The sequence below is a fragment of the Euleptes europaea genome, chromosome 1 (assembly GCF_029931775.1).
Source record: "Euleptes europaea isolate rEulEur1 chromosome 1, rEulEur1.hap1, whole genome shotgun sequence".
Lineage (NCBI taxonomy): Eukaryota > Metazoa > Chordata > Lepidosauria > Squamata > Sphaerodactylidae > Euleptes > Euleptes europaea.
Window position 1 is genome coordinate 74,769,440 of NC_079312.1, and position 12,041 is coordinate 74,781,480.

Here is a 12,041-nt window from a genome sequence, read left to right on the forward strand (position 1 = left end):
GTGGTGTCTTGTAATGGTTAAGAGCATAAGCTCAGAGAGGGACATCTGCTTCTCAGACTTGAAGTCAGCCGTGTACTAACGGAGTAGCCTTAGGCCTATTGACTTCAATCCTCTGTCCTTAATAGGGATATGATTATAATAATGACCCACCTTAAAGATTTCTTGTAAGGAAAACTAGATGTGGATGTAGGTTTTGTAACATGAAAGTAATACTGATATACTCAGGAAGGGGAGTTCCCCATGAATTCTTCTAACCAACTGCTGCCTTTTAACCCCTGAAGTTAACAATTTAGAAATAGTTATTGTATTTTACAGCATTAAGGAACTGGTGATTTGTAAACTTTCCCTAAGGCCTAGAGACTGTTGTACAAGATGTCTAGTTGTTGTTTATATTAAAGTTGTTTTAAGACATTCTTCATTCAGTTAGTCTATCTGCGGACCGAGAAATGTTACTGTTCAGCTGGAAATTACTATTCTAGTACATTTTTTAATTAAAGCAACATTAAAGTCTTCCACAACCAGCTACCTGGTCATTCCCACCACACCGGTGAGGGAGGGATCTTTTTAATTGTCATGAAAAGCAGCAGCCTGTGAGACAGTCAGCGGTAGAGATGCTGACAGACTCACATTTGCACTGGCAAGAGTTGGGCAGCAATACTGGAGAGGTAGGGTAGCTTGGTCAGCATTGTGGAAGCATGTGGCTGCTCACTGGCCAGTGGCAATGCACAAGGGCATGAACCAATGACACTAGAAGCTCATCCAGTGCACTTCTGGCCAGTCAGCAGCCACATGTCTGCACAGAGCTTTTATCCCTGCCCCCAGCACTGCTAGGCATGACTTCCACAGAGACAGCATGGGGACCTCCCCTCCGGGGTTGCCTGTCAGTAGCACTGGGATCCTGTTCTACCCGCCACACTGCCTGACTGCCGCTGTCTAAAACTAGCCTGAATGTTTATGGTATGCCTTCTTTTCTTTTCCAGGAAGGTCCAGAGGGAGAAGACATAGACGAAGAGCCATCCAACTCCCTGAAGCTGGAATTCGTAGATGATGTACATTTTAAAACGAAGGTTAACTACTCTTATGCTGCTGTACAGATACCTACAGACATCTACAAAGGCTGTGAGTCACCCCCTCCCCCCCCCCGCATCTTTTCACAAAACTCTGCATTTTTTAAAACCCTTTATTTTTTTTATTTTTTTAAAAAACCCTTTAATTTTTTTAAACCCTTAAAGAAGCTTGGATAACACTTGGATTGGGATTCTTTTATCCTTGCATCACGGTAATGGACAAAGTTTAGCTGAGCTAGATCAGATATGCCCATCTTTCCAATGCAGCCCTCCTTGAAAGGTTACCAAACAGCACAAAGATTTTTGCCTCCTTGTGTGCTTGAGGCTGGCGCTGTTCCTTAGCAGGCATCTTAACATGTAGCTCCTATTTTCTGCTTTTGGCACTCAGCTGCTTGGTCATTCAGGATGATTGGTAGGGGGCTGTGAATAGATGGTTCTGTCTTGCAGGAGAGTGTTGTATTAGATAGCAATCCCTCCCAGCTGTATGGATGAGACTGTATGGGGAGGTAGTTGTGAAATTCCTGCATTGTGAAGGGGGTTGGACTAGATGACACTGGTGGTCCCTTCCAACTCTATGATTCTATGAGACACCATCTCAAGCTGGTCTATGAGAGAATCACCACATTCTACTTCAGGAACCGCAGATGTAGATGCTTGCCCTCTTGCAGAAAACTTTAGGGTGGGGGAGAAGAGGAAGAGCTGTCTGTGGCCCCTGACTGTTGATCATGCAGAGAAGGAAGAGAGTGGCTTGGCTGTAGTGTGCTGGTTGCTGACACTGGTTGCAAGGGGGAAGCAGAATCTTGCTAATGTATCAGGGAAAGTAGAAAGGCATGTGCCAAATGCAAAACCTTGAACTCCGCGTTTCCAAAACTCATGCCTTTCAAAATTTGATTGATTTATCCTGTAACAAACTCATGAGGTTTGTATTAAAACTTTCAAAGGCCACTCCTTTGTTTCTGTTTTTTTTTTTTTTTTTTTTTAATGGGAAGGCTGTGGAGAGAAATGTTTGAAATCATGCTCTTAAGCCACGATCCAGCACACAGCGAGGCTCACAGAAGCCTCTTGAAATTGTTGGGCTTAGAAGGCTTCACTGCCTGGCGTCAGTTTTTACACAAAAAGCAAATTACAATCCAGCCTTTAGTATAGGTTGTCTGCCACATGATAGTATATAAAGTATTTAAGTTTTTTTTTTCCATAAAGATCTCTTCACTTTGGGGGACCACTTTAGATCTTTCTGTAATTTTAAGAAGTATCTCCAGTATCACTGCTCTTTTGTGTTTCCAGTAGAGAAGTGGTGAAGAGGCTTTCGGATGAAATGTTAGGGCCGAGTGGAAGTTCTGTTTTTGAAAGCCCGCCGTACCTGAAGTAGGATTTGGTGTCTGGACTGCGAGCTGCACTGCACCCAAGCCACCTGTTGCTTTTTTATTCCCGTGCTTCTGTCAGCGGCCTGCCTTCTGTGGTGGGCCTGCCTGCCCTTGGGCAAGCTCGGCTGCTTGATCCTTTCGAAAGCTGGTATTGATCTGGCTGTGTCTTTAAAGACACACTCCCATGCGGAGCACTCACACAGGCTATAAAGAGGGGGCTTTAGCCTGGGCCGTTGTTTTCAGGATAATGGCTTCAAAATGCCATCGCCATTCTGATTAAGGTGGGGGTGCAGCCGTTTTCTCTAGCACCATACTGAAAATGTTTCTCCTGAGTGTCACGGTGCTGCACCTGGCTGCGGCTATGTGCCCACTGCCCAGTACTAACATTACACTACTTCTGAGGCGCTTTGTCCTTGTCTCTGTCATTCCCCGGGACTTTTGCTTCCTGCCTCAGAACGAAAGGCATGGAGCTGGTCTTTGTAAATGCTCGTTTGCAGAAGAGTTTGATGTATGCACCATTTTTGCTGCAGCCTAACTAATTTCCATTTGGTGCTCTAATGCTTCCATTGCATTTCTGTCTGGTCCTTTGCTGCCACTAATCAGTATCCCTATGTGTGGAGGTTACTGCAAAGCAACGGTTTGTCTCTGGGAGAGTGGCGAACCTCAGCTTTTGAATCAGGGCAAGCCTCACATGCAGGTGGAAGTTTTCACTCCCTCATCCCCCTCTTGTCTAGAAAGAGGGGGTGAGGAGTGAAAACTTTCACCTGCAAGTGAGGCTTGCAGCATCTAAGCCATGGAATTCCAAGCTGTGACATTTTTATAAAGATGAGCGTACACTAAGGTAAGGAATATGTAGTCCATTCGACATCATGCCATACTGTTTCACTGCATTCTAACTGTTGAAGGGAAAACAGTTGATGTGTGTGCAGGCATTTGGTTTTGCACGTGTGCAGGTGTGAAAGAAAGCTTTCCCATTTTGTTGGGGGCGTCACTGGGGCTCTCCGTTTATGTCACAAGGGGCTTGCTTTGAAGGTGTGTACCTAGTCCTGCCCATTGTGAAGTGTTCTGCATTGGACAAACATCGATGTGTAAATGCTTCCGACAGATTTTCAGTCTTGCGGGAATAGGCCCTCGGCGTTTTCGAAAGCTCTTAGTGCTGCTGCCTGTTTACAGTCCAATTAGTGCTTTGTCCTCTCTGCATGGCTCATCACTGGGCAGGAAACTCATTCTTTCTCATTAGCTCTGAAACAGTCACAGCCGGGCCTTGTACCTTCACTGGGAGCTTTGAGATCTTTGTTACCCCCTAAGGGATTGTCTGTCTGTTGACACGGGAAGATGGGAAAGGAAAGCTACTCATGAAGTTCGGCTTTACTCAACAAGGTAGTGAGCGGGGGCTTCAGAAGGCTTCTTATACCTTGGCTTTTGCCTGTGTTTGAGAGAGCTTCATTGGCAACTAAAGGCAGTTCTCAGGCTGTGCATCGATACAGTGCTTATGCTCTAGAAGCTCTTTAATTTGAACACGCAGTCATAAACGGGTATGTTCATTAAAGCCAGGCAAGAATCACAATGACAAGACACTTGGAGGAGCAGGGGCAGGCAGTTGTTACAGGTTCTCTTTAAGACACTGAGCCTATACCATTGGGGGGGGGGGGAAGGTGCACAGTCCTGTGTATAAGATTGCAGTCTAACAGAAGTTTGCTTTCTGAATGATCCATGCAACAAAGAAAGGTCCCTGTATCCATAGCATTAAAATAATATTTCATACCTGTTTATAATAGGTGGATGTATGCTAGAACACACTCGGATTATTAGAGAGGAATGCAAGCCATCGTGCATTCATAGAGAAGATATGACACCATCCCCTTGTGTGCTGTGTCCGAATGAGCCGTGCTGTTGTCGGTGTACGTCAGCATTAAATAATCGGCAGCCCTTCCTCTTAGGGCTGCAACTGACCTCTCCAGCAGCCACAGGCTATTTTGCACTGATTTCACTTCTGTGTTGCTTCAGGCATAGTGTAGATAAGTGGAACAAACAGCAGCAGGTGGTGATGCGGGCAGTTTAGACTATTAGCTTTCTGGCCTGGGCTCCCCAGCCATGCTTGCCAGAGGTTGCACGCAAAGACTTTCTGTGTGCAAATGCCCACTGAGTTTCTCCAGTCCCTCCCTTATCACCTGCTTTCAACTGCAGGGGAAAGAATGTCAATAGGCTCCCCTGCCTTGTGCATATAACACACACTAGAAAGAACAGCTCTTGGTCTCCCTTTAGTGGCTGCTTTGAATATCAAGATTATTAAGTCTCCAGTACCTGCTAGCTATGAGATTTTAATATTCTTTGAAAATTTCTCCATTAAGTCACTTACATCAAAAGCGACATAGAAGCTTAGCTTTTATTGCCTTTCAACTAGACTGTAAGCTTGGAAAGGTGTTTCATTATAAATTCAAGTTAATACCCTTGCATAGACAAGGCTAATTCCAGCTAACTAACAGTGGTAGGAGGCATAGAGTTACCTTGGCTAGCTGAGTCAAACTCACTGCCTAACCTCTTATTGCAATTCATAGTACATTGTTTGCATCTGAAAATCCTGGTGGGTCTCCTGATGCAGACACCCAAGTAGTGGCTCCTTTCCACTTGAGGCTTGAGCCTGCATGAGGAGTACAAGTGAACACGAGTTCACCAGCCCTCTCTTGCTCTTTCGCTTACTTTGTTGAGGCTTTACTTCGTTGAGGCCTCACATTGTTCCTGTAACTATGCAGTTCATCTTGCACCTATATACCGCCGTCTTACTGGCATAAATGTACAGACAACGGCATTAGTGGAATGATTTCACTGCATCAGCATCAGTGGATAAAAAATTGCAATTAGTTTTATTACCGAGCTAGTCCAGGCTGAGCAACTAATGAAGCAAATCATGAGAATGGGGAGGGGGGAGACCTCAGGGGGGATAAGCAGGGCGAAATGTTCATAATTTCTAACCTCCTGCTCTTCATACAGCATAACTGCTGCCAAAGCACACACTGCCATGGAAAAAAATACATGAGAGATTAACTCACTCTGGAAAGATGTTGCCAAGTCAAAGAAGAAAACTGGATAACTGGAATATGATGGAGGATCATTAGAGGGTGGAGCGCATGGGAAACCATCTCACTACTCTGGAAACAGCTGTTTCAAAACACTTTCAAAGTGCTTTCTCTTATGGCCACTACATAGGATTGGCTTGCCACGTGGATCATCCCCAGCAAGGGAAGAGTCTCAGTTCTGCTGCCAGATATTCCCACCAGTAACATGGGCATTCTACATACTATAAAGGCAAATTGTATGGCAAGCAATACTTTATGTTACAACCATTACAAAGGGCAACTGCTATGCAGAGGATGGCCCTTACAGAAGGTTCACACAAGGTTAAGAAGAGAAATATAAATATTTATATGTCATGGGAGGGGAGATGAGGCATATTTGAACTATCTACCTTTGAAAGAAATGACAGAATACAACTGCTTGTATTTTGCTCAGCCTCGGACTATATCGGTAGAACTCAAGATAAGCAGATTCAGCCTTGCTGTATTCAGTGGAAGCTCTAGATTTCCCATGCGATGTTTGGAGAGATCTCCTTCAGACAGTGGGTTAGCCCAGCTTTTGCCCTATAAGATGGTGGCTCCGCCACTCTTCTGCACCAATGCTGGCTATGCTCCTTGCCTGTTTATAGTTAATCTCAGTGCCTTTTTAGAGTTCCCCAAGCATGTGGTTTTTGATGGAATTTTCATGGCCAAATATTGCAATTAGAAACAGTGATTCAAGCAATGTTACCCAGATTTAGTTGTCCTACTGCCCAGTGCATTCAGACTTAAGAATTGAATCCAGCCCTGCATTGTTATTATATAGAATACAAAACAATGTATATGGGTGTGAATTATTTCACATCTGTTTGTTGCAAGTCTACCTGGCCAATGTGATATTTTGAACTGTTTTCCACTGTTTCTTTAGAAATGTATCAGAGTTTCTTATTGAGATGATTAGTAGTGTCAAACAAGCTTTCTTAAAGTCATGCAGACCACCACTACCGATTGTCCTCTGCATTACACAGCCACAGAGGAATGCTGTGTGTGTTCTAGGGCACACTCTTAATTCACAATAGACAATGGTGAGACCCAGTACCCAGATTAATTGAGGATACCCTAGATATAACATTACCCAGAATACTCTGCAATGTATAAGGGTTCCAGGCAAGACAAGCCATCAGGTAGAAAAATTTAAAACTACTGTGATGTATGACTGCTGACACTGTCAAATGCTAAATGCCCTTGCATGTACACAGAGGGAAACCCAAGCGAGATCAGATGAAGGATCAATCTAGTCTAGCATCCCATTTCCCACATTGGCTGGCCAGATGTTTCTGGGAAGCCCACAAGCAGAGCATGAAGACAACAGCTTTCTCCCATTGTTTGTCCTTCAGCAACTTGTAGCCAGAGGCATACTATCATAGCTAAAAGTTGACCTTTACTCCATTAATTTGCTAGTCTCCTTTTAAAGTTATTTAAGATAGTGGCCATCACCATACCTAATGGCAGCAGCTTCTGTGAGTTGTGTGAAGAAGCCTGTGAGTTTAGAAGGGTGTAACTCTGCTTAGGATTGCACTTTTCAAGTTCTAATGTTATAAGAGAGAAAAGTCCCATCTGTCTGTCTGTGTGTCTATCTGTCCATCTACTTTTATTATAGCCCTCCTTAGTTTAGAACATAAGAAAAGCTATGATGGATCAGACCAAGACCCATCAAGTCCAGCACTGTTCACATAGTGGCCAACCAGGTCCTCATGGAAGCTCACAAACAAGACTACTACAGCAGTATCCTGCCAGTTTTTCACAGCACCAAATATAATAGGCATGCTCCTTTGATCCTGGAGAGAATATGTATGCATAATGACTAGTTAGTATCCATTTTGACTAGTTCTCTAGACTAGCCTTTGGATGTTCTCATACAACAGTCTCCAACCTCTTGATATTTTTAGTTGTCCTTTTCTGCCCTTTTTCTAGCTATCAAATATTGTCAAACATACAAATTTAAAATAAAGACAGCAAACGTTCTGGAAGTACTCAGAGAACCTCCAAGCATTCAGGAGAATATCTGACATGTTAAAATATCAACAATGGAAACATATTGATCCTAGAGTTTCATGTAATCTACTAGTCTCTTAAAAGACATTCTGGACTTGAACCACCTTGCTCATAGAATTGGACCGCTTGATCCAATATGCTTGAAACTCTGAGGGTCTTTAGTGGACAGGCAGGTTTCCTATAATTTTGGTGTCATTTGCCTGAAATACAGCCGCTCCAGCCCCCCGTCTCCAACACAGTCCCCTACAGGGAATAATGGATAGACCTGAAATTTTTCAGCATTCCAAAAAAAAACCAACAACCCTGAATCCAAATTCCCAAACAGTATTGGGGACCTGAATAATCCAGTATACTGGAAAGGCTATCCATCCCAAAATCTGAATTCCAAAAAGATCTGATTTTTTTTTCAAGTGTACATCCCTATTCTCCATCATGGGTACTTATTGTTCCTTCCAAGTTCTTGTTATTCCTAGTGCAACTTATCATCGAGCTTACTAATGTAGTTACTATCAGAATGAACTACCAGTGATCCCAACAAGCTTTGTCACTTACTAGAAGTGTGTGCATTGCTCTGATACATCACTTTAATTTTGCAAGCCTTTGCATTCCATGCGATGCTGCTGATAATAGGTCAGGTGGAATTAATTTTGAGAAGATCTCTTGGCAGTTTATATTGTATGCTTTATCAAGCTACAAATGTGTCATATAATCTTAATGTGTCCTGTGGCCCCTTGAGTACATCCTGGCAAAGTTTACATTGTTAACCAAGCAATCCCAGCCATACTCTTAACTTCTTTAATTCTTCTTTCTGTTCTGATTACTCAGTGCAATAATAGTGAATTGCAGAGTGATAAAAATTGCCAGGTCCCACTTGGCTTATACGTTCCCATTCCCATCACACACAAAAATGAGTTGGTTCCTTATGCAATCAGTAGGAGAAAATTATCACATTGAGGTCTATATGAGAGAAACCTCATTTCAATATGTTCCTACTAATCCCTCATATCTGGAATATTGATTAGGTGGGAGCTCAGTTTTGCAACAATTCCCAGCCTCCCCAAAGCCCCATATTTCCTGTGCTAACAATGGTTGAAGAGGCTCAAAAGTGGGCAGAAATGTTGACTGGGGGAGGAAATGCTTCCCTGCTGCCAAGAAAACTGGCCCAACATGTGGTACTATTACCATATCAACTGGGATATTTCTTCCCCTCCACCTATTAATTTAAAATGAGGGAAAGGCATTGGCCATTTGACTGACATCACCATGAAGATAAATCAGATGGGCTATATGGCATCATCATGTAATTCTATTCACTGGGATCACTCGGTGAAGAAAAAGCCAAGCCAAAAAAACTTGCATTGGATCCTGCAATTTGTCAGCAGAAGATGCAGACAGTTGCCAGCCTTCTCAGCTTTTTCCTCTCTTCCCCTCTTCTTGATTAGGGATGGGTGAACTTCCCCAGCCTCACAGGTGAATTGGCTCATGCTTTCTGAGCTTGTTCAAAGAGTTCCTGGAAAGGGCTCTGGCTTATTCCAAGGGTTCTCTGAAATCTCAGGAAGACCTGGCCCATGCCAAGTGCTTCCCTGCCAGCCCACCACAACTCCCAGCAGCTGGTTTCCCTCCCCTCTGTAGCCCCCATCTTTTCCCTTTCCTCAAAACTAACCTTCTAACAGCTGTGGCAACCAGGGGAATATAAATGAAAAGGCTGCTTCTTTAGCTTTCATTGGGTCTAAAAGGCTTATCAATAAGAAATTCTTTGCACAAAGACCTCAGGGAACAGTAATCTGGCAGAGCTTCTGGGTCCTTACCCAGCTAGGCTTGCAACCTGTTCTTTATTTCAAGCAACAGTTCATTATTTACTATTAATAGAAATTCTCATGGAAGAGAGGAGCTGCACCACAACTTTAAAAAGAAGAAGAAGCCCAAACCCTATTTTAATTCATTGCAAGAACAACATAGTCTAGTAAAGTACTGAAAGTGTTCTGACACACATAATGTATCATTATCTTGTGGTGTTACAATATGTTTCTAATTTTGGAGCTCATCCAGTGGCAATCACATTGAGCATACTTACTTAGAATTAAGTTTCATCTAACACAAGGGACTTATTTCTAAGTAAATTTGCATGGGATTGTAAAGGCACCTTGGAAAGTCCTGAGCTTCTTTTATAGGCCTAGCCACAATTCAAAGGGATTTTTTCTTGGATCCTAAAAGCTCATTATTTTTAATGGGTGGGGGGCTTTTTTGAATCCCTCCCAACCACTCAGTTTTGAAGCCTCACTGATCTTGATGGAAGGGATCTTCTTGGGAAGAGGGATGGCAGAGGGTGAGAGTACACAAGCATATTCCCATAGGGTGAATGTGAACAGGGTTGCCAACAGGCCTGGATAAAATGTCCTGTGTCTTTAATAGACCCTTAATGGGCTGTTATTTTCCAGGTGATGTTATTTACTACCATGCCATGAAAAACTTCAGCTGACCATTCCCATGCATTAAGCCTGTACTAAAGGGACAGGACATTTTCTTTCTCCAGGCAGTTGGTAACCCTACATGGGAACAATCTCCAAGAGTTGAAATATCCTCCTACAACCATTACTTTGGAATATTATCCATGCAAAGACTTAAAAGTATAATTCAAGGCATCACTTAACAAAGAGGATCATTATGAGGATACAGAATACAGTTCTCTGTGGAGTAAACCAAAGAAGCTATTGTCTGTGAACAGGAAGATCTCTATATGTACTTAGGAATCTCAGGATGATCAACAGATATCTACGAAAGAAGTGTTATTTTAGTCTAGGGTACTTTGCAGCTTTTATTTTGCAGTTTGGTCTGTAGAATAAACTGCTGGAATACCCAGCTTGTGTTAAAAAGTAATTGAATGAATCATTGGAAAACTCCATCAGTGAGTGTTCCAGATGGACTGACAGTAGAATCCTGGGGAGTTGTTCTACCTCTGATGTATATTGACATGGAGACATCCTACATTTGGGAGCTATAATGGAGGTTATCTACTTTCTGGTGACCATTTGATGTAAAATTGTCACTCTTGTTTTCTGTTGTCAAAGCTAGAGGCACCTCCCCCTAGGCATTTGTCGAATTTCAATGAGTATATAGTTCTGATATACATTAGTTAAAAATACAAAAGCACTGCGTCCTAAACAAAAAATACCATATTTTTCGCTCTATAGGACGCACCTTTCCATAAGACACACCTAGTTTTTAGAGGAGGAAAACAAGAAAAAATCTTGTTTTCCTCCTCTAAAAACTTGTCTTATGGAGCGAATGCTGGCTGGGCGCGTGCGCGTCGGGACGGCGCGAGCCGGCGTTCCCTGCCCCGACGGCCAGCTGGGAGGCGGGCGGGGCCGCACAGAGCGAGCCGGCGCACGCGCCCAGCCGGCTCTGTGCGGCACCGCCCGCCTCCCAGCTGGCCGTCGGGGCGGGGAACGCCGGCTCGCGCCATCCCGACGCGCACGCGCCCAGCCGGCATTCGCTCCACAAGATGCACGGACATTTCCCCTCACTTTTGAGGAGGAAAAAAGTGTGTCTTATGGAGCGAAAAATACGGTACTTCTGTTCCTAGTGTTGCGTGTGTGACTCCATCTCAATCCTCTCCTCAGTGGATAATTGTCTAAGGAATAAGGCTATTACAACAATCAATATTTCATGCCTAGCTGTTTCACATATATTAATGTTTCTGGGCCTCAAGATGCCATGAACACAACTATAGTTAGTAATAACAATTTTCTGTGCATGTAACTATCTCGTGCTTGATTTAAAAAAAACCCTAAAGCAACAATGTTGACCCTGAGAGGCTTTACTACAGCTCACTACAGTGATGAACCCTGTGATGTAAAAGTGTAAAGGAAATGAGAAAATAAGATAGAGAATGCAGTTGAGAAAGCAAAGGGAAGCATGAAACTAAATTTTATGGAAGTTATTGTCTATTATTTCCGAAAATCATATCCAAAATTCCACAGTTAACACTATTTGGGGATTTTGGGGATAAAACAAAAACTTCAAACGTTTTACCTTGTGAAATTTATTTTTATGTTGTAACTTGACAGTGTCAAAGGGAGTCCTTCCATTACATTTTAGACTTTTCAGGATGGTCATTCACATATAATTGTGGGAGAATGGAGGAGTAGGGCTTCTTGAAGGGGAACGTCCTGTTTGCTACATTTTTTTTTAAGGAAGGGAAGATATTTCTTTCTGCACTGAACAGGGAGAGTGCAGAAGCCATAATGTTGGACAGACAAATGAATAAAAAGCAGTATTTTCGGAACAGCAGGGCATGATTGGAGAAGTCATCTTACTGGAGTTCACTTGTTTTGTTGTTTGTTTTTAAATGGCTGCGTGAGCATCCCCATAATGAGATGGTAGAGAATGATAGTGGTTGGTACGCAACAAATAAAAGTAAGAAACTACCGAAAAGGGCCATGAGAGAATGTTTGTGTCACTCAGGCAACAGCCACAGGTATTTATTTAGATTCTTTATTCTG

The 12,041-nt window shown here is 43.0% G+C and overlaps 1 protein-coding gene across 1 annotated transcript in view; it reads left to right on the forward strand.

Moving 5' to 3' along the window:
• Positions 1-12,041, forward strand: part of CACNA2D2 (calcium voltage-gated channel auxiliary subunit alpha2delta 2) — a 720,324-nt gene that overhangs the window by 538,040 nt on the left and 170,243 nt on the right. The window contains exon 6 of the mRNA XM_056867097.1: positions 981-1,119. Coding sequence (XP_056723075.1) covers positions 981-1,119 — 139 coding nt within the window. The remainder of the gene's footprint in view (positions 1-980; positions 1,120-12,041) is intronic.